The sequence below is a fragment of the Hypanus sabinus genome, chromosome X1 (assembly GCF_030144855.1).
Source record: "Hypanus sabinus isolate sHypSab1 chromosome X1, sHypSab1.hap1, whole genome shotgun sequence".
Taxonomy (NCBI): domain Eukaryota; kingdom Metazoa; phylum Chordata; class Chondrichthyes; order Myliobatiformes; family Dasyatidae; genus Hypanus; species Hypanus sabinus.
Genome location: NC_082738.1, coordinates 3,716,578 through 3,740,579, shown reverse-complemented (window position 1 = coordinate 3,740,579; position 24,002 = coordinate 3,716,578). Strand labels below are relative to the sequence as shown.

At 41.3% G+C, this 24,002-nt stretch overlaps 1 protein-coding gene and 1 long non-coding RNA gene across 4 annotated transcripts in view; one reads left to right on the top strand and one right to left on the bottom strand.

Annotated features, from left to right (window-relative positions):
- Positions 1-24,002, bottom strand: part of fam171a2a (family with sequence similarity 171 member A2a) — a 270,163-nt gene that overhangs the window by 78,646 nt on the left and 167,515 nt on the right. For all 3 annotated transcript variants that reach the window (XM_059955684.1, XM_059955685.1, XM_059955683.1), the window contains 2 exons: positions 19,668-19,820; positions 11,095-11,271 (listed from right to left, as the gene is read on the bottom strand). In XM_059955684.1, the coding sequence (XP_059811667.1) occupies positions 11,095-11,271; positions 19,668-19,820 (330 nt within the window). The remainder of the gene's footprint in view (positions 1-11,094; positions 11,272-19,667; positions 19,821-24,002) is intronic.
- LOC132384534 (uncharacterized) overlaps positions 73-24,002 on the top strand; it is a 59,242-nt gene continuing 35,312 nt past the window's right edge. Inside the window, exons 1-2 of the long non-coding RNA XR_009508926.1 lie at positions 73-238; positions 3,187-3,263. This is a non-coding gene — a long non-coding RNA (uncharacterized LOC132384534). The remainder of the gene's footprint in view (positions 239-3,186; positions 3,264-24,002) is intronic.

Here is a 24,002-nt window from a genome sequence, read left to right as displayed (position 1 = left end):
AAACTTTCCTAGTGTCCGAGCTAATATTCATCCTTCAACCAACAACACTAAAACAGGTTAAGGGCTCATTATTTCATTGTTGCTTGATGGGAACTGGTGCCCTCCCTTCACTTACAACAGCAACACAGCATTCAGTGTGTTGACACAGCCTGGGCTCACTCATCCGACCGCAGTAAGTGGGCAGGTTAGTTCTCCACACCTGCTGCAGAACATGATGAATGGACCAGCGTCCACAGAGGTACCAGACAGCACAGCTCTTATCTTATTTGAATGACGAGTCTATGTAAAAAAGGCAAGCAGTCTTTAAATTAGTTGACAAAACACATGTGAAAATGTCCGTGCTTCTAAAACAACATTGGAAAGGATAAATTTCATTGAGGGAACATGGTATTTCTTTGTAGTACAGAAATCACAAAAAAAAAATTTCAACACTAAACTGAGGAACTTATCAATGGTGAATGAGCAGTGGATGTATCACACTGATTCCCTCTCCAGTCCAACAGGCATTTGTTTTTTAACCCTGCTGAGTTTAACCTGCTTCTGTTTACCTTTCCAACAACAGAAAAAGATTCATTCACTCCAACACACTCTACTCTCTGCTAACAAATGTTATTGAGGCATTAAACACCCATGTATCACTGCATACTTGCACAGTAACTGATAGGCATTTCAAATCACGGAGTGCACTGCATGTTAACTCTAAATGACACTCAACACTACTACTACTCACTTACCTCCAACGACTCGGAACTTGAGTTTGAAACAAGATTAGGTTGAAGGCTTTCTCCAAACCTTCTCCCAATTCAGCAAGTAGTCTGAAGCAAGCAGAAAACTGATCACAGAGCAGCATGGAATTTTAGCCAGGGTATCCGAGCATGACAAACGGCTTGGGGCATTTGCTGCTTTTGCAAGTAGGGCCTCATTGGGACTGCAGGAATGACCCGACTTTACAGCACAACTGAGAGTGCCTGTCACAGCCATATGAAGCTCAGCAGGCTACACATTAGACAGGATCTATTTTGTTTACCCAAACTCCCAAGCCACGGTTATAGTACGCTGTATTTTTGAATGGTTTCCTCTGAGAGGTCTGTCTGAATATCAATGATGTTTAATTTGGATGCCAAACAATTTACCGCACTGTGCATGGCAGAGACTGTGATAAAGCAGGGCACAAACAATTATGCATCATATAGTGTATGTTGCCAATTACCTGGATTCTTTGATTGCCTGTGGCAGGGAAGCTGGGTTCAAAAAATGCACCAGGATTGGCATGGCATTTGTGGGAAAGTCCCAATTCTTGCTCTATAACAACTCCCTTAATTCAGAGTATATCAAGAGTTCAGCAGCAGCAACATGCAGAATGGATGATCACTAAGTATTTCTGGAGCAAAGGAAAATCAATGGGGCAGATTTACTGTTGCTCTGCTGAGAATGCTAGCTGCTTCCCTTGGACAGACTTCTTAGTCCTGGGCACAGGCGCGCATGTTCAGCGTAGCACGGGAGAACTGGTTCAGAGCAGGGAGCCAGCTGTGGGCTTGACAGTCGCTGAGCTCTCACTGTCATCAATGCCTGGCCCACTCAGAAACATCCACGTGTCAGAATATAAAAACATTCAGTATTAAAATTGCAGATTCTTTCTTCAAAACTAAACCATGTACCAAACCAACTAGTTGAACAAATGTTTAAGAAAATCTTCACTTACATTTTTCTCAGTGACCAGTTTTTAACATCAGAATCATACAGCATGGGAACAGGCTCTTAAGCCCAAATTTGTCCAGGGCAGCCAAGTGGTCTACCTGGGTTAGTCCCATTGCCCGTGTTTGACCCACATCCCTCTAAGTCCTTCCTATCCGTATACCTGTCTCAATGCCTCTTAAACATTGCTACTGTACGTACCTTTACCCTTTCCTCTGGCTGCTTCTTCCATATACTCAACATGGTCTGTGTGGAGAACCTTGCCCCTTTAGACATTTCCCTACACAGCCCAAGGTGCCATCGGGGAGTAAGCCTAGACCAGCATTTGAAACTGGGTTCACAAAAAGCACCCAGATTGGCATGGTGCTGGAAAGTCACAATTCCTGCCCTGTAGTGACTCCTTTAGTTCAGACGGTAAATATGAACATTCAGAATAAAAATCTAAATACTGTAAATGATCACTAATACAGTCTATATCAACTAGTAGGCTCATATCCTTGTGTTAACACATTACACCTATGAACTGTAAAAACATCTGATGTCCAACCCACTGGAAGCAGCTTATTGTTTTTGTCCAAATCCTGACCAATGCCTGTTCCCTGAAATTATTTTGTTTCTTTTAAGAGGTGGTTCAGGCATTCCTCAATTAACGATTCCAGAAAATATTTTGTTAAGCCACATTTCGTAAATTGCAAAGGCTGAGCAAAATACATTTTTAGTACAAACAAGAGAAAATCTGCAGATCCTGGGTCAGTATTTTGTGTGTGTTGCATACAGTGTTAGTACTTCAGTAATGTGGATTCTCCAAAATTTGAGGTAAATTTATTATCGAAGTACATATATGTCACCCATATACAACCCTGAGATTCATTTTTTTGTGGGCATTCACAGTAGATACAAAGAAACACAATAGAATCACTGAAAAACTGCACTCAAAAGAGACGGGCAAACAACCCATGTGCAAAAGACAACAAACTCTGCAAATCCAAAAAAATACAGTATACTGTCCACCGCATATCTATAGAAACTTGTCAAAGTTTTAGATGAGATACCAAATCTGTGCGAATGTCTAATAAAGTAGAGGCCTTGCCGTGCCTTCTTTGTAATGGCAGTTATGTGCTGGAAACAGGATAGATCCTCCTGAAATGATAATACTGAGAAATTTAAAGTTGCTGACACTCTCCACCTCTGATCTCCTGATGAAGACTGGCTCATGAATCCCACTCCCCCCCCCCCCCCAAAGTTTCCTCAATAATCAGCTCTTTGGTTTTGCTGACAATGAGTGAGAGGTTATTGTTGTGGCATATCATAAGTCCACATCATAAATTTAAGATACAGACCCAAAAGAGTTAATCATGTTAACAGAAAAAAAATCTGTAAATTAGATATATATAGACCCAGGGCTTACTGTGTGAACAAAATGTTCATGAATTTAAGTGATCTTCACAAGGCTAAAAGGCACAGACTTTTGACAGTTGTTTCCATTTTTAGATCTAAATTTAGGCTTGGAAATTCTAGTGCACCTAAAAGGATTCACTGGACGGCCACCGCACTGGGCCTCAGACATGGTAAGCTCCCTACACACCTTCAGCTGCACTCTGGACATTAAATGATTGGAAAACTGAGGTACTTGATACCATCAAAGAAGTCAGACAGAATTTATACCTGTGGTGGAGGATCCAGAAAAAGTGGACTTAATATAGAACAGAGCTAGGCTGTTCCAGAGGAAGGTCAAAAAGTACTTTGTTACATAGAGTGAGTATCTGGCATTTTCTTTCCCAAAGTACAATGGGGGCAAGTGATCAGTTCAAAATTATTTAGATTTGTTGTTAAACAAAAGACTGAAAAGGAAGACACACACTTCTGCTGCACATCAGTGTATCTCCAAGCTATTTATAGCTAATGAAGTACTTCTGAAGTGTAGTCATTGTGGAAACTGTCAGTTTATGCACAGAAAGATCCCACAATCAGCAACGTGATAAAGAGCAGATAACATTTCTGTAAATATTTTGGCAACAACAGGGTTAACTTCCATGCTTTTATCATTAATTGAACAGGAACCTTGCATTTGAGGGACAAATACCAGCATAGATTCATATGCACAAATCTGAGAACTTAAATCCACTATCACCTGACCTAATTCTGCTCCTATCTCTTATTAGTCAGGGCATCAAAGGGAGAAGACAGGAGAATGGGGTTAAGAGAGATGATAAATCAGCCATGATGGAATAGCAGAGCAGACTCAATTAGCCAAGTGGTCCCATTCTGCTCCTATACCTTATAGTCTTGTGGACTCAAATGCAACAGGGCTACTGGTGGAACCGTATCTTAATGATGGGTTAAGGCAGATATCAGCTATGACCTGCTTTAAGATTGGAAGAGGTTAAATGGGCTGAGTGGCCTGATGCTGCTCAATGATCAAACGCTGACAACGATACCAACATTTCTGTTGTGAGGCACAGACGATAACATTCCTGGAAGGGAGGAATTCCCTCCGAACTCCCTGATGGCTGATAGCTCAAACAACATGGATTACCAGCTGCTGCCTTTGATGATGATGGAACTAATTAGAGCTCAGCCACTGTAGAGATTGTCAGACAGTCTTTATACACAACTATCCAACACTAAAATGCAGCAATTAAAATCTGGAGAGTCTTGATGAAGTCTCAGCAGGGCATCTTTTAAAAACAAATTTGATTCCTGTTAACTCTTTCGTAGAAGATAAGCTAATATTTATTGTAGAGGAAGCTCCAATTTTTTTTTACAAGACATTCTGGTTACATAGTTCAATGTTCAAAATTCCAGCTTCTTTGGGCTGTGTTGTTTGGTGACTAACACATTCGCAGAAAACATTGTCCAACAAGTTCATTTTTGGAAATCTAGCTGTGAAGCAGCTGAATTACTCTTTGCTCACTTTGATTCACAAACGGAGAGTTACTCTGGTGTTGTGGTAACTCAGCAGCTGGTGCATTCTATTGTTGGCTATTGACTGGGTGGCTGCTGTTTCTAAAATAGGTATGGACAATGAGACAACTAGCTAAAGAATTAGAATCATGCCATGGCCTAGCTGTTTAACAACCATACCCATACCAAAGTTTTCAGACCATGTTTTCTTAAATAAAATACAGTCCCCATAATATGATTCAATGTTTTTTCTAAAACAGGCTATCTCAGTTAATAAAATATTGTTGACCTTTCTTGATCAAATGATGTTATATATTGGTGCTAGGAAGTTTATAAACCCTGCAGAATTGTCTTTACTTCTGCAGAAGTACAATGCCTTTTGTGTCATTTATCCAGTCTTATGACTTTGGTGAAGATCTAACCTCTTTTTATTTTAGGTCATATTTATGTAGAAATAGAGAAAATTCTACAAGGTTCACAAACTTTCCAGCAGCACCATACTTCGCGACAGGTACTTTTGCCATCCTCTTTCTCACATCATCAGCCCTTCCAGGAGTCAGAGACCATGTGGGCCACATGGTCTCTATACTGAAACAGTTAACACTGCGTTTGGTTTAGTGCAATTGGTCGGTTTACCTTGCTTGCTGTCAGGTGTCTGAAACAAATAGAATAAGGCCTTAAAATTTTAACTGTACAGCACCTTGCAATAGCAAATCAGCTGAACTTAGAAGTAATTAAAAATCAAAATGCTGCTGTAATCTGAAACAGAATCAGCAAATGTTGGAATATAGTCAGCAGGCCAGTCAGCAGCTGTAGAGAGGGAAAGAGGTTTGATGTTTAATCTTTATTATTCTTCATGAGAATACTCCGAATGAAACAACATTGATCTGATATATTCTGTCTGCACCAAAGCTGCCTGACCTGCCGGATATCCCCACCAGGGCAAATTTGTGTTTCCACATCAAATTACATTGATCGTGAAATTACACCAGGTACATTCTTTCGAGAATTCTTGTGACCTGACACGAGTTCTACGCCAGGAGTGAATGTGATGACATAATCTGCCATGCAACACCCCTCTGGTGCATTGTGAGTTGACTTGGATCATGTTATCCTGCCCATTGTTAGGTTCTCCTGGTGCAAAATGGTTATTTCCTGCCCTCCTGAAAGACTGGTAGTGAACAACTCATATACTTGAAGCAAGGTAGTCCTTTGCAAATATACACTGCCATAACTATCCTTGATCTTCATCCCACTTCCTGAACCTCAGTGCCTCTGATTCAAGTACATTTATTATCAAAGAATGTAAAGATGATACAACCTTGAGACTTGTTTGTTGACAGGTAGTCACAAAGCAAGAACCCAATTAAAGAAAAGAATAAAAATAAAAAACCAACACTTGATGCACAAGAGACAGAAAAATAAATACAAATCATGCAAGCAATTGAAACAAACAACATTTCAAAGCAAAATTGAGCCCTCCGATCTGAACCCCAGAGCAGCCCGGAGTAGGCCCAAAGCCTCGCGTATCAGTTCATCACATTAGTGGTCAGAAAGCACAGCAACAAGGGCAACCTTCACAGCCTCAGCACCACGGAGATGACCATCATGAAGAGTGAGTGAAATTGGCTCTCATCCCAACCGACATCCTGTCTTTTCAGTATCTCTGGGCCAGCACTTAAATTGATCAAACAATGGAAACATAGAAAATAGGTGCTTGAGTAGGCCATTCGGCCCTTTGAGCCTGCACCGCTATTCAGTATGATCATGGCTGATCATCCAACTCAGAACCCTGTACCTGCTTTCTCTCCATACCCCCTGATCCCTTTAGCCACAAGGGCCATATCTAACTTCCTCTTAAATATAGCCAATGAACCGGCCTCAACTGTTTCCTGTGGCAGAGAAATCCACAGATTCACCACTCTCTGTGTGAAGAAGTTTTTCCTCATCTCAGTCTTAAAAGGCTTCCCCTTTATCCTTAAACTGTGACCCCCTCGTTCTGGACTTCCCCACATCGGAAACAATCTTCCTGCATCTAGCCTGTCCAATCCCTTTAGAATTTTATATGTTTCAAAAAGATCCCCCCTCAATCTTCTAAATTCCAGTAAGTATAAGCCTAGTCGATCCAGTCTTTCTTGATATGAAAATCCTGCCATCCCAGGAATCAATCTGGTGAACCTTCTCTGTACTCCCTCTATAGCAAGAATGTCTTTCCTCAGATTAGGGGACCAAAACTGCACACAATACTCCAGGTGCAGTCTCGCCAAGACCTTGTACAACTGCAGTAGAACCTCCCTGCTCCTGTACTCGAATCCACTTGCTACGAATGCCAACATACCATTTGCCTTTTTCACTGCCTGCTGTACCTGCATGCCCACTTTCAATGACTGGTGTATAATGACACCAAGGTCTCGTTGCACCTCCCCTTTTCCTAATTGGCCACCATTCAGATAATAAACTATTTTCCTGTTCTTGCAACCAAAGTGGATAACCTCACATTTATCCATATTAAATTGCATCTGCCCATGAATTTGCCCACTCACCTAACCTATCCAAGTCATCCTGCATCCTCTTAGCATCCTCCTCACAGCTAACACCACCGTCCAGCTTCGTGTCATCCGCAAACTTGGAGATGCTGCATTTAATTCCCCCGTCTAAATCATTAATATATATTGTAAACAACTGGGGTCCCAGCACTGAGCCTTGTGGTACCCCACTAGTTACTGCCTGCCATTCTGAAAAGGTCCCGTTTATTCCCACTCTTTGCTTCCTGTTTGCCAACCAATTCTCTATCCACATCAATACCATACCCCCAATACTGTGTGCTTTAAGTCTGCACACTAATCTCCTGTGTGGGACTTTGTTAAAAGCCTTTTGAAAATCCAAATATACTACATCCACTGGTTCTCCCCTATCCACTCTACTAATTACATCTTCAAAAAATTCTATGAGATTCGTCAGACATGATTTTCCTTTCACAAATCCATGCTGACTTTGTCCAATGATTTCAACTCTTTCCAAATGTGCTGTCATCACATCTTTGATAACCGACTCTAGCATTTTCCCCACCACCGATGTCAGGCTAATCGGTCTATAATTCCCTGGTTTCTCTCTCCCTCCTTTTTTAAAAAGTGGGGTTACATTAGCCACCCTCCAATCCTCAGGAACTAATCCAGAATCTAAGGAGTTTTGAAAAATTATCACTAATGCATCCACTATTTCTTGGGCTACTTCCTTAAGCACTCTGGGATGCAGACCATCTGGCCCTGGGGATTTATCTGCCTTTAATCCCTTCAATTTACCTAACACCACTTCCCTACTAACATGTATTTCCCTCAGTTCCTCTATCTCACTAGACCCTCACTAGACTATTTCCAGAAGATTATTTATGTCCTCCTTAGTGAAGACAGAACCTAAGTAGTTATTCAATTGGTCTGCCATGTCTTTGTTCCCTATGATCAATTCACCTGTTTCTGAGTGTAAGGGACCTACATTTGTCTTAACCAATCTTTTTCTTTTCACCTATCTATAAAAACTTTTACTAATGGAAACGGAAAAGCGAAAGGCTCTGATTACATTGAGCATGCAGAATTGTCTCTTGCCTCCGATCTGGGCCGGCATTTAAATTGTCCAAACAGCGTAAGGTACCTCACACTAGGACCTGGGCACCACTACTGTGAAGGCCCTGGGCCTACACCTCACTACCCAGTGACTCGATCCAGGCCTAAATTTTGTCACCCAGCTCAAAGCCACTCTCAAACTCTTCAAATCAGTTAGTGGCCAGAGTGGTCCAACATCGCTTGTGGGCCAGCTGTATGGGCATCAGAACTCCACCTGCAACGATTCATCCCCCCCAACTCACCACGCCATCACTCACCCCTTCATTGTTTGTGGTGATAATTTAGCACAATAAACCTCAGAAAAGGTATTTTTTTCTGATGTTTTTAGTTGGGTTTCTTAGCATTTTGACTACTAGGAAGCTGTTGCACATGTTCGATAGCGCAATCTTTACTGAATCTCATGACTCTTTACCTTTCATATTGTTACGCCCACTCCCCACGTCTGAAAAGCTCATGATCATCCAGTCAGAACTGAACAAGTCCTTTCCAAAATGCTGATCCAACCTGCCCCTTCACTGCTTCAATTAGGCCAATCTTTGAAATACATGGTGTTGTTCTCTTATCACACACAACCACAAAAGAGTCCAATCATTCACCTCTCCTAAATCTGAACATGACAGCCCAACCTCTCCAAATCTGATTCTTTTCAACTGCAAGAAGCATCAAAACCTTTCCCTTTTCCTTTCCCATACTCCTCACAAGAGGGTTCTGGTGTGATGTCAATGCTGGACGTACCTGACCAAAGCACCATTGTGGGACAATGACCAAAACAGACATCATATCGTCTTTTCAAAGCACTGGAAATTCTAAGCAAGGGAACACACAGGCAGTGAGTGTTCACTGATGCATGGAGTCTTTTAGGAGGATGATGAGGCTTAGAATCAGTCGTTGAATGGCACCAGCCCTCTATTGGTGGTGTGCAGTTGAGATTGGAAGTTGGAAGAACTTTGGTGGAGGTTGCTACCAATGGGTCCCCCATTTATTGTTTCCCATGTTCCAGGCACCGAAAGCACAAAGAATCATCTAAACAGAATAATGCTGGTCTATTAAAGCAAAAATCCAGGATATGACTGGATCTAACCTTTGCTTTAGAAAAGTAATACAGAGCTCAGGAGTTAGGCATCCAGAGAATCTCCTACTGATGACCCACCCAACGACTCAGTGCTGGTATTTCCTACATCAGATGTTACAAGCATGCAATGTGCTCCTAAAATGCAATCACATGTGGAAAAGGGGGAGGTGCAGAACATCTCAATTGAAACAGACGTGCTAAAAGGAGCCAAATAATTTTCAGCAATCCCTAACCGTTCCTTGCATTCCAGACAACATTTAGCCAACGTTTACTTCATCTGTTCTGAATGGGCTGCATATGAAATCCACCTCGATGTTTCCCAGGAGAAGCTGAAACCCTTTGTGACTCCAGAAATGTTAGTGACATCACTCAAATATCTCCAGCAACAACTGTTCTGTTAAAAATAGTTCCCTTCACTGAACAGGTTTCAGACTACATTTGAGCAAACAAGCATCAAAATATGGTTTTCTGTTTAGTCATGTTTGAAGTTCAAGGTTAATTTATTATCAAAGTACATATATGTCACCATACAGAACCCTGAGATTCTTTTTCTTGTGAACAATCAGAGTAAATACAATAACTATAACACAATCAATGAAAGACTGCACCAGCAGGGTAGACAGCCAGAGTTTACTGTTGGGGTGAGTGAAGTTACCTCCTCTGGTTCAGGAGTCTGATGATCGAGGGTAATAACTGTTCTGAACCTTGGCGTGTAGATCATAGAGTCATAGAGAAGTACAGCATAGAAACAGGACCTGTGGTCCATCTAGTTCATGCCAAAACATTTAAACTGCTACTCCCACTGGTCTGCACCAGGACACGGGTCCTCCATAACTCTACTATCCATGTATCAAATCAAACTTCTCTTAAACATTGAAATCGAACTCTAATGCACCACTTGTGCTGGCAGCTGATTCCACACTCTCATGATAGAGCGCCCAGGGCATGCTCTTTTCTCACTGTTACCATCAGGTAGGGGGTACAGAAGCCTGAAGACACACACTCAGCGATTCAGGGACAGCTTCTTCCCCTCTGCCATCCAATTCCTAAATGGACGTTGAAGCTTTGGACACTGCCTCACTTTTTTAATATACAGTATTTCTGGGTTTTTTTTTGCATGATTTTAAACTATTCATGAATATGTGTATACTGTAATTGATATACTCATTTATTATTATTTTAATTTTCTTCTTCTATTTTATGTATGTATTGCATTGAACTGCTGCTCCCAAGTTAACAAATTTCACGTCACATGCCGCTGATAATAAGCCTGGTTCTGATTCAGAAAAAACATTTAGTCTAACCTTAGTGAATGTGCTTCATTCAACTGAAGACACCTAGAGTCTACATATTCTACCTCCCAGATTTTACCACCTCAAATGGATATGCGGAGGAGTCCTAAACCAACACAAATGTCTCTGAATTCCCTGACGAGTCATGGATTCACACCACTGAACCTTCGTCATCCCTGACTGAAAGTCATGGAAAACAGTGTGTAAAGCACTATGGGGGCACCTTTATCACACTTACCTCAAAGCTTCAAGGAGGTAGTTTGCCTCCAACTTCTCAAGGAACCAGGGATAGAAACATTACCAGCAACACCATCTTTCAAAAAGTGCATTAATAAAGAGCTTGATCTGAATAAATGATAAAACATTGTCAATCTGAAGCCATTAGCTCATTATTTCTCTGCATATATGGCTGAGAGTTTCTAGTGTCCTCTAGTCTTGTTTGGAATTTTTTTGCAGTACAACTTTTTTGGTTCAATGTTACAGAATGACCATCAAAGCGAGAGCTACTCACCGATCTTCTTGTCAAACCTCCAGGCAGGGATTTCCCTCACAGTTGTCACAAGGCTGTCGGTGGGCAGAGGGATAGACACCTGAATGGGGCCTGAGACTTTGACGTTAGAGCCATTGCTGGTGAACAGGTGAATGCTGATGGCAGCCACAGGAGTCAGTTCAATCCTGGAGCGGTTGACTAGATTAAAAATAGATATGAAATACATCATCAGTATCCCCTATCAATAACGGATAATATACAAAAGTCAGTTTATTTATTGAGATACAGCATGGAGTAGGACCTTCTGGCCTTTCAAGCCATACCACCCAGCAACCCCCAATTTAACCACAGCCTAATCCTTTCATGTATCTATCCTGCACCTTTCAGTTTCCCCTACAAACTCCAAACATTGCTATTCTATCACCATCCCTGCTATTGTCCCCTTCCAATCAACTTTGGCCAGCTCCTCTCTCATGCCTCAGTAATCCCTGTACTCCACTGTAATACTGACACATCTGACTTTAGCTTCTCCCTCTCAAACTGCAGGGTGCATTCTAAAATATTATTATCACTGTCTCCTAAGGGTTCCTTTAACTTTAGCTCCCAAATCAAATCTGGTTTATTACACAACACCCAATCCAGAATTGTTCACCTGTGCTACAAACTTTGATTGATATTTTACTAACTTATTTGTGATAATATTTTGGTTTATGTGCTGTGTGTGATGTATGCATTGTGAGTGCACTGTGGTCCGGAGGAACATTGTTTCATTTGGTTGTGTCTATGTATAGTCAGTTGACAAGAAACTTGGAATTTCCCTCCCTCAACTCCATTCAAGGCCCTAAACAGTCCTTCCAGGTGAGGCAACGCTTCATCTGTAAATCTGCTGGGGTTGTCTATTGTGTCCGGTGCTCCCAATGCGGCCTTCTCTACATTGGTGGGACCCATTGTAAATTGGAGGACCGCTTCGTTGAGCAACTCTGCACCATCTCCCACAAGCGGGACTTCCCAGTGGTCAAACATTTTAATTCCTGTTCCCATTTTGATGTGTCGGTTCATGGCTTCCTCTTGTGCCTAGATGAGGCCACCCTCAGGGTGAAGAAGCAACACTGTCTGGGTATCAATAAAGTATGTGTCTGTCTGTCATCCTGATGGCATGAATATCAATTTCTCCTCTTCTTGAGTAACATTTCCTCTATCACCCTCCTTCTTCTATTCATCACTCTGACCTTTTACCTATTCTCACCTGCGTATTACATTCCCCTGGGACCCCTCCTATTTCCCTCTCTCTTATGGTCCACTCTCCTCTCCTATCAGATTCCTTCCTCTCCTGCCCTTGACCTTTCCCACTCACCTGGCTTCACCCATCACCTTTCAGCAGTCCTCCTTCCCCTCCCCACACCTTTTCATTCTGGCATCTTCCCCCTTTTTTCTCAGTCTAGAAGAAGGGCCTTGGCCTGAAACATCGACTGTTTATTCATTTCCATTGATGCTGCCTGACTTGCTGAGTTCCTCCAGCATTTTGCTTTGAACTTGAACTTGTAAGTTTTATTTTACAGAGCGTGGCAAATATCTGGAATACTCTGTTAGCGGGGTGATAGGGGTCGATAATATTAAGGATATTTAAGATACTCTTAGGCGCGCGGATGGAAGGAAACAGAGGGTTACAGGCTGTGTAGGAGGAAAGGGTTAGATTGATTGTGAAGTTGGTTACAGCCAACAGTGTGGGCCAAAGGGTCTGTATTGTGTGGTACTGATCTATGTTCTATCTCCTTAGCTGAAGACTGATTGACCCAGAGTGAGTACAATCATAGTCTCTCACTCGACACTCACCTTTTAACTTACTGGTACTAACTGGGTTTAACAATGCTGCTGCTGTGGATTTTGTTCCCTTACACTAGCACTGAACCTAACAGCTTCCCACCATGACCCTTCAAACTGGTCATGCTTCACTTCAACCATCTACATAGAACCCATGTCCAAAGCTTAACCTAGAATCTGTGTAATTTTTGTTTCCAAATAATGATTGAGGGACAGGGATTGGGTATTGAGCAATGAGGAAGAGTTAGTTAGCAATCTTGTCGTGCGAGGCCCCTTGGGTAAGAGTGACCATAATATGGTGGAATTCTTCATTAAGATGGAGAGTGACATAGTTCATTCAGAAACAAAGGTTCTGAACTTAAAGAAGGGTAACTTTGAAGGTATGAGACTTGAATTAGCTAAGATAGACTGGCAAATGATACTTAAAGGGTTGACGGTGGATATGCAATGGCAAGCATTTAAAGATCGCATGGATGAACTACAACAATTGTTCATCCCAGTTTGGCAAAAGATTAAATCAGGGAAGGTAGTGCACCCATGGCTGACAAGGGAAATTAGGGATAGTATCAAGTCCAAAGAAGAAACATACAAATTAGCAAAAAAAAAGCGGCACACCTGAGGACTGGGAGAAATTCAGAGACCAGCAGAGGAGGACAAAGGGCTTAATTGGGAAAGGGAAAAAAGATTATGAGAGAAAGCTGGCAGGGAACATAAAAACTGACTGTAAAAGCTTTTATAGATATGTGAAAAGAAAAAGATTGGTCAAGACAAATGTAGGTCCCTTACAGTCAGAAACAGGTGAATTGATCATAGGGAATAAGGACATGGCAGACCAACTGAATAACTACTTTGGTTCTGTCTTCACTGAGGAGGACATAAATGATCTTCCGGAAATAGTAGGGGACCGAGGGTCCAGTGAGATGGAGGAACTGAGGGAAATACATGTTAGTAGGGAAGTGGTGTTAGGTAAATTGAAGGGATTAAAGGCAGATTAATCCCCAGGGCCAGATGGTCTGCATCCCAGAGTGCTTAAGGAAGTAGCCCAAGAAATAGTGGATGCATTAGTGATAATTTTTCAAAACTCCTTAGATTCTGGATTAGTTCCTGAGGATTGGAGGGTGGCTAATGTAACCCCACTTTTTAAAAAAGGAGGGAGAGAGAAACCAGGGAATTATAGACTGGTTAGTCTGACATCGGTGGTGGGGAAAATGCTAGAGTCGGTTATCAAAGATGTGGATAACAGCACATTTGGAAAGAGGTGAAATCATTGGACAAAGTCAGCATAGATTTGTGAAAGGAAAATCATGTCTGACGAATCTTATAGAATTTTTTGAAGATGTAACTAGTAGAGTGGATAGGGGAGAGCCAGTGGATGTGGTATATTTAGATTTTCAAAAGGCTTTTGACAAGGTCCCACACAGGAGATTAGTGTGCAAACTTAAAACACATGGTATCGGGGGTATGGTATTGATGTGGATAAAGAATTGGTTAGCAGACAGGAAGCAAAGAGTGGGAGTAAACGGGACCTTTTCAGAATGGCAGGCAGTGACTAGTGGGGTACGGCAAGGCTCAGTGCTGGGACCCCAGTTGTTTACAATATATATTAATGATTTAGACGAGGGAATTAAATGCAACAACTCCAAGTTTGCGGATGACACGAAGCTGGGCGGCGGTGTTAGCTGTGAGGAGGATGCTAAGAGGATGCAGGGTGACTTGGATAGGTTAGGTGAGTGGGCAAATTCATGGCAGATACAATTTAATGTGGATAAATGTGAGGTTATTCACTTTGGTTGCAAGAACAGGAAAACAGATTATTATCTGAACGGTGGCCGATTAGGAAAAGGGGAGGTGCAACGAGACCTGGGTGTCATTGTACACCAGTCATTGAAGGTGGGCATGCAGGTACAGCAGGCAGTGAAAAAGGCAAATGGTATGTTGGCATTCATAGCAAAAGGATTTGAGTACAGGAGCAGAGAGGTTCTACTGCAGTTGTACAAGGCCTTGGTGAGACAGCACCTAGAGTATTGTGTGCAGTTTTGGTCCCCTAATCTGAGGAAAGACATTCTTGCCATAGAGGGAGTACAGAGAAGGTTCACCAGATTGATTCCTGGGATGACAGGACTTTCATATGAAGAAAGACTGGATCGACTAGGCTTATACTCGCTGGAATTTAGAAGATTGAGGGGGGATCTTATTGAAACATATAAAATTCTAAAGGGATTGGACAGGCTAGATGCAGGAAGATTGTTTCCGATGTGGGGAAGTCCAGAACGAGGGGTCACAGCTTAAGGATAAAGGGGAAGCCTTTTAAGACCGAGATGAGGAAAAACTTCTTCACACAGAGAATGGTGAATCTGTGGATTTCTCTGCCACAGGAAACAGTTGAGGCCGGTTCATTGGCTATATTTAAGAGGAAGTTAGATATGGCCCTTGTGGCTAAAGGGATCAGGGGGTATGGAGAGAAAGCAGGTACAGGGTTCTGAGTTGGATGATCAGCCATGATCATACTGAAAGGCAGTGCAGGCTGAAGGGCCGAATGGCCTACTCCTGTACCTATTTTCTATGTTTCTATGTTTCTAAACTGACAAGGGGATTACCAGTGAAAAGGTGCCAAATAAAAACAAACAACGTCTGATATAAGATGTCTGAAGTGAAGCACACAAAATGGTGTTCATATCAACCCAGCAACATCCTTTATTTTCTTCTCTGTCCTTTCAAGTTGATCACTGATCCAGGACCACTGGAAAATCATCTTCCCCATTTCAGTCACAAACACCTGCTACCTCCATCACTTTGAAAAGAAAGGGTAACAGTAAGCCTCACACACACCATCCTCGTTGTCATAGGTCGGAAGGCAGTGGTCACATGGTTACTTTAGTGGATTAGCAGCCAGAACTCTAGACCATTGACCCAGAGGCTCAAATTCAAACTACACCATGGCAGATTATTTAAAAATTCAAAAGTTTAAAATAAATGCTCCTGATGTATTTAAGGAAAATGCAAAATTCCATGATGGTAAGCATGAAAACTACTGCTTTGTTAAGTCTGGCCAACTTTTGATGCCATTCGTGTTCTATCACAGCAAAGCATTGTTAAACCCAGTTAGCACCAGCAAGTTAAAAGGTGAATGTCAAGTGAGAGACTATGATGGTGGCCACTCTGGGTCAATCAATCTTCAGCTAAGGCGATAGAACACAGATAGCTGAATCTCACTTGCCTCTTCAGTGTGAGAAGCAATTAGGTATGCAGAATAAATGCCACCATTGTCAGTAGCAGCCTCTTCCCAGGAAGGAATAAATAAAAGTAATCCTGTAACTTATTATTTTGCAGCGGCAATGTACACAAATTCTTCCTCCCCTCATTCCTCTATTCCCCACTCTAACCTTTCACTTCTTCTCATCTGGATATTCCCTCTCTCCTGTGGTCCACTCTCCTCTATCAGATTCCTTCCTCTCCAGCACTTGACCTTTCTGACCCACCTGGTTTCATCTATCACCGTCCCACTAGCCTCCTTCTCCTCCCCCCACCTTTTCATTCTGGCATCTTCCCCCTTCCTTCTCAGTCCTGATGAAAGGTCTCGGTCCAGAACGTCAACTGTTTACTCTTTTCCATAGATGCTGCCTGACCTACTGAGTTCCTCCAGCATTTTGTGTGTGTTGCTTTGGAGTTCCAGCGTCTGCAGAAACTCTCGTGTTTGTAATATACACTGGAGTTACTGGCTACTGCCTCACAGCTCAGCGATCTGCCCATGTTGTCCACGTGGCTGTGAGTGTTTCTCTCCAGGTTTAAGTGCCAGGCCAGATTTTAAAAGTTCAGAGAGCTGGGGCTGGTGTTCAGCTCGCTGCACAGTGAGGTTTACTCATCTCTGCTGTGAACTGAGTCTGTGGCCTGCAACTAATGAACTCCTGGATCAGCTGCAGCGACTGTAGATTCATTTTCGTGAACTTCAGCTTGCTTTTATTTTTTTTTGCTCATTGGGTGTTTGACAGTCTTTTTTAAAAAATGAGTTCTGTAGGGTGTCTTTGTTTTGTGGCTGTCTGTAAGGAGATGAATTTCAAGGTTGTACATAGTACACATACTTTGATAGTAAATGTACTTTGATTTGAGGTTCTCTAGTTTCTCACACATCCCCAAAACGTGTTGGTAGACAGTGAATTGCTCCTCAGTTTATGTCCATGGGAAAGGAATCAGAAAAGCACCAAATGTGCTTGTCATTAAGATTTTCAATGCATGAGCATCACCATTAGATGACAAGCCCACAACTATCTGCCAAATAGTAACTAGACAATGCATAATGGATTGTTCAGTGAGGCCCATATCCTGACAATGAATTGAAATAAGTAGTGACAGGTCCATTCACGGCATTTCTATTTATACTCACTCCATCACATCACATCTCTTCAGAGATAAATGCAACAGACATTGTGAGATAGAAGTTGTTGGTGCTAATAATACGCTCTTACTTCTGGCAGTATGATGCAGAGTTTAAAGAGGTTGACTCTTCCACTACAGTATTACAGATGCAACGTGAATTTCATAACCATAAAGACCTTTCGAGACACTTTCAATTAAATTCCCAGAATCAGTGTTTAGAATACTCCAAGTGCACTAGCAGTGTTGGGTTCCCTGTATACTGGGTCAGATGAGAAATAGATTTAGAAACGGATATAGCACTGCAACAGGCCTTTCCTCCCAACTCATCCATGCCACCAAGATACTATTTACACTCACAACAAAACACAGAGCAACATAACTTTCCACAACAACAAGTCATCAGAATTTTTGCTGTCTCATCCTGCACTTGACATTGAGGGCTTATTATTGAATTCAAAAAAATTATATAACCAGCCTTCCCTGTTTATGGCCAAATTTGAAGAAATATCCCCCATCTGCAACATTAGTTTGTGATTTTCTCACTTCATACAGTACTGTGCAAAAGTCTTAGGCCCCCTAGATTGTTTAAAAAGATGGTTTCAGATTATATGGCCTTTACAGAGCCCTGACCTCAACAACATCAAGGCTCTCTAGGATTATCTGGAGAGACAGAACCAAGTGAGACAGCTAAAGTCCATACTAGAACTGTGGTAACTTCTCCAAGATATTTGGAACAACCTACCAGCCTATTTTCTATTAAAACTGTATAACAGCGTTTATAGGCATCTGTTAGTCTCGTGAGACCATAGATTTGCGCTTTGGAAGGTTTCCAAGGCACAGGCCTGGGCAGGGTTGCATGGGAGACTGGTAGTTGCCCAAGCTGCAAGCCTTCCCCTCTCCATGCCACCGATGTTGTCCAAGGGAAGGGCACTAGGACCCATGCAGCTTGGCACCAGTGTCGTCACAGAGCAATGTGTTGTTAAGTGCCTTGCTCAAGGACACAACATGCTGCCTCAGCTGAGGCTCGAACCAGTGACCTTCAGATCACTAGACCAATGCCTTATCCACTAGGCCACGCGCCAATAACAGTGTACTTAAGAGAATAGATATAGTTTTAAAGGCAAATGATTGTCACACCAAATATTGATTTAATTTAGTTTTTTTCTATTGTTCACTGCTCTTTATAGCATTTTTTGAGATTTAGAAACTTTTCATTTTATTATTTTTGAAAGAATTTTCACTTTAAAGAATTTCTATAGATGTGCACAGTACTATAGATGCAATACCTGTTTCATATATCTCCAACCTTCTTACTCCAGATTTCTAGCAGCTGCTGTATTATGTATCTCTGTTTCAGAATATTATCCTGCCCCCTGACTCTTCACTTACCATTTCTCTAAACACATCAGCAATAAGTAGTATTCATTCCAAGCTCTTAGCAACAGAAACACTAGAAGCAGTTACTTACATGGACAATCTGAGTGTCCACCCAATCACAGGTAATCCCCACTTTCTCCACCCACACACCTGTCTACATCTGAACATACACAGGTTTCCATCCTTTTCCAATTCTGATGAAAGGTTTCTGACAGGAAATGTTAACTCTTTACTCTTCCTTCACAGATATGCCTAATCTGCTCTATCTCCAACGTTGTCTAGATTTTGCCAATCCTCCCTGCCTTTGTATAATATCTATCCACAGGTATATTAGGTAAATTTTATTTATATTGAAGAGAAACAGAAAAAAATGAAATATACACTCAGTGGCCACTTTATTTGGTACCTCCTGAATGTTCATTGTCTTCTGCCGCTGTAGCCCATCCACTTCTGTTGTGGTGTGGTTATTAGAGTTACTGTCGCCTTCCAGTCAGCTTGAACCAGTCTGGCTATTCTCCTCTGACCTCTCTCATTAACAAGACGTTTTCACCCACAGTACTGCCATTCACTGGGTGTTTTCTTCTCCATGCCATTCTCTAAACTCCAGAAACTTGTGTGGGAATATTCCAGGAGATCAGCAGTTTCTCAGAAACTCAAACCATTCTGTTCGGCATCAACAATCATTCCATATTTCAAGCCACTGAGATCACATTTCTTCCCAATTCTGATGTTTGGTCTGAACAACAACTGAACCTCTTGACTATGTCTGCATGCTTTTATGCATCACTTGCTGCTACATGATTGACTGATTAGATATTTGCATGAATGCGTAGGTGTACAGGTGTACCTCAAAGTGGCCACTGAGGCAAAATAAAATGGCAAATAAACTATGTAAGGTGGGGGTGCATATCATAAGAAGTAATGGTTTGACTTTCAATGTTGCATCATTATATCAGTGACTTTCTGCTTTCATTTACGACAAATGCCTCCAATTCCCCAGCAACTCAAAATCCATTTTTTACCTGTTTTATCAGTTTCATAGCCCAAGAGATAGGGGAATCTTTCCACTTCATCGGTGGTTGTTGTTAAAAAGGCAGACAGATCACTGTACGAAGTGTTTTCTGGAAGCCTAACATTCTTCCTTTGGAACTGGACACATGGTTGACTCTTGGCACCTAAATGAGAAAGAAACATCATAATTACAATGAAAAAAACTAATCACTTCTAACATCAAGGCTCTTCTTCTTCTTGCAGTGTCACTCACAATTTATTTAAAAAGATGAAAATCTTTGTACCTATCCTTCATTAAAGCTGTTCCTGATAGTAGCATTATTGGAAGTTAGAGGGAAATCAAACAATAAGAGATGAAAAGACCTTTAGGATTAAAGTTGTGTATTTCAGGATTTAGCATTGTCAATCTCTTGTAAGCAAAGTTGTTAAATAGTTCATAAATAACCAGGATTGAATTAGTCCTGCACCTCATTCAACTATTTTACTCAGTATCTTTGTTCTACTCTGACCATTCCCTATTTTCCTCAAGTTTAAATAAAGTTCAAAATTCAAAGTAAATTTTACTAACAAAGTACATGTATGTCACCATATACAACCCTGAGATTCATTTTCCTGTGGGCATACTCAACAAATCTATAGTAGTAACTAAAAAGATCAATGAAAGATTAACAGGAGTGCAGAAGACAACAAACTGTGCAAATGCAAATACAAATAAATAGCAATAAATAATTAGAACACGAGGCAATGAGATAAGTGAGATCACTGGGGTAACATCTCAGTGATGGGGCAAGTGAGTGTAGTTATTCCCTTTTATTCGAGAGCCTGATGGTTCAGGGGTAGTAACTGTTCCTGGACCTGGTGTCGTGAGTCCTAAGGCTCTTGTACCAGCTCCCTAATGGCAGCAGTGAGAAGAGAGCATGTCCTGGTGGTGAGGATCTCTGATGATGGATGCTGCTTTCCTATGACAGCATTTCATGTAGAAGTGCTCAATGGTTAGGAGGGCTTTACCTTTGATGTACTGGGCTGAATCCACTACCTTTTGTAGGAAATATGATTAAGAAATCATATTTTTCTATTTGCCTGTTATCTGAAGGCTCCATGATCATTTTTACATTTACCTCAACAATTGAGAGCTAATTTGTTCTTTACTCTACAATATTTATGAATTTACTTTATTTATGCATAATTCACCTGCAGATTTTATCCTTTCTTTTCCCAAGTTACCATGTGCCATGTATACTACTGTGGTTGACACCCTGGTCTGGAGAAACATTGTCGCATTTGACGGTATGCATGCCTATAGTTAGATAACAATAAACTTGACTTGACAATTATCTGTGTCAGTATTCTGACACTAAAACATTTGGGAATTCCACATCCCAGCCCATATCTTTACGCTACAGTGCCACCTTTTTAGTAGCCTTACCGTGAACACAAGGAATGTAGGGGCCAGTATTGTTGCCTTTGGGGAAGTAGAGAATCTCTTTATGATGAACAGGTACTTTTTCACATTGCCTCTGGCAGTACCAGAATGACTAGTGGCCAAAGATGCTGGAAATTAAAAACCATACAGCCCACTGGAACTGCTTTGAGTTAGTCCTCCACACGATGTAATCTCTTCCAATAATATTTTTCAAATAACTAAACTCCCTCTTTGAATAATTTGGAGAATCTGCTACAATTATGTATATGGCAATTGGCTTAATATTGTGACATGTACTGAGATACAATTTTAAAAAAAGACTCCAGAGACTATAGTTGCTGGAAATCTGGAGCAACACACAAAATGCAGGAGGAACTCAGTAGGTCAGGCAGCATCTATGGAGGGAAGTGGACCATTGACATTTTGTGTATTAACCTGTTAAGCTCTTCCAGCATTTTTTGTGCTGCAACAGCAAAAGAAGCTTTGTTTAGAAAGCCATCCAGACAGATAATTCCAAACACTAGTACATATTCCATATTTGCATAAACATCTACAAAAGGATAAATTTCCTAAATTTTCAATATGTCCACTTTGCCCCATCAACTGATTTTGCTTGTGCTTTCCATGAAAGTAGTTCTAGTCCAGATAATTCCACCCAATCTCCTCACTTGGATGAAACTCAGGCTGTGTGTGTCAATTTTAGCTGCTGTACAATAAACGTAGTGCTGTAAAGAGGGAATCAGACAGGCCTAATGATAGGCCTAATAATGATAAGCTTCTCATTGTACAGCAGATTTTGTGAGAGCACACCCCTCTGCCATTCACACAACGTGGCATTTCTTTATGTTCATCTCTTAGCACCAAGCTGAGAAATTGGTCAGCTTTTTAATTATACAAATATCTGGAAACAATTTTATTCCAATATTGATTAATAAATCTTTAATAGCAAGCTTTGACTCCTTGAGCACCATCAATATCACTATTAAAGCAACTTGAAATGATACCCACAAAACCACTTAGATTTAATCTTTCCAAAAGCACTTGTGCCTGAGATAGCACTGCTGAATTATGAAATATGTCCAAAGCTGACATGTGGATTTTTAGGCATTAAGGTATGAAAATCAGAGTAAATTTATTATCAAAGTGCACATATGTCACCATATATAACCCTGATTTTCATATCCTTGCACTCAATAAATCCAATGACCATAACACTCAATAAATGACCACTCCCAACAGAACGGACAAACTAGTGTGCAAAAGACAACAAACTATGCAAATAAATAAACAATAGATATTGAGAATATGAGATGAGGAGTCCTTGAAAGTGAACCCATAGTTAATGGGAACAGTTCAATGATGGGGCAAGTGAAGTTGAGTAAAGTTACCCCTTCTGGTCAGGAACCTGATGGTTGAAGGTTAATAACTGCTCCTGAACCTGTGGTGTGAGCCATGAGTCTCCTGTACCTTCTTCCTGATGGCAGCAGCAAGAAGAGAGCATGGCCTGGGTGGTGATGCTGCTTTCCTGCGACAACACTTCATGAAAACATGCTCAGTGATGGGTAGGGCTTTACCCATGATGGACTGGGCTGTATCCACTATTTTAATGGGATTTTTCATTCAAGGGCATTGGAGTTTCTATACCAGGCTATGATGCAACCCGTCAACATATTCTATGATGCAACGCCACATATCTATAGAAGTTTGTCAAAGTTTTAGAGGTCTATGCAAACTTCTAAGCAAGTAGAGGTGCTGCTGTGCTCTCTTCATAATTGCACTTACATGTTGGGTCCAGGACAGATCCTCTGAAATTATAACACCGAGGAATTTAAAGCTGCTGACCCTCTCCACCGATGAAGACTGGCTCATGGACCTCTGGTTTCCTCCTCTTGGTCAATAATCGGTCTTGGTGACATTGAGTAGGCAGTTGTTTTGGCATCACTCAGCCAGATTTTCAATCTCCCACCTGTATGCTGATTCATCATCACAGTTATCATTGGCTGAATCAAAGGTGTCATCAGCAAATATAAATACAGCATTGGAGCTATGTTTAGCCTCACAGTCATAAGTGTAAAGCAAGTAGAACAGGGGGCTAAGCACACAGCCTTGCGGTGTATTTGTGCTGATAGAGATTGTGGAGATGATGTTGCCAATCCAAATGAAAGAAATTGAGGATTCAATTGCACATGAACTGTTGAGGCCAAGGTCTTAAAGATTACCAGTTAGTTTTTAGGGGATGTATTGAATGCTGAGCTGTAGTTGATAAAGAGCATTCTGATGTATGCACCTTTGCTATTCAGATGTTCCAGAACCAATGGGATGGCATCTGCTGTGGACATGTTGCTCCGCTAGGCAAAATGGAGCAGTTGCAAGTCATTTCTTTGGCAAGTGTTGATATATTTTATCAGTAACCTCTCAAAATACTTCATCACAGTGGATTCAAGTGCTGCTCTGTGATAGTCACTGGGCCAGGTTATCACATTCTTCTTAGGTACCGGTATAATTGGAGCCTGGTTAAAGCAAGTGGGTAACTCACACTGCCAAAGCGAGAGGTTAAAGATATCGGCAAATACTTCGGACAGTTAATCAGCACAGGTAGGAGTTGAGATTTTGATCAAATTATACTAATTCTCATTGAATGGTAGGGAGCTGATATGAGGGGCTGAATAGCCTACTCCTACTCAAAAATCTTATGTTTTATACTCTTATATATAGCAAAGTACAATGCAGACACAGGCAAGATCAATGTGTGTTCAGATTACCACACAAAAATGAAAAGAATACTGCATTAAAGAACACTGGATATAATTGGAATGTTATTTCTTCAAGCCCAGAGGCAACATATACCATGTAAGCTGCTTGTCACTATTAACTCAGATATTAGTTTGACTGCATTGTTTTAAAATATAGCACAATTGTTGTT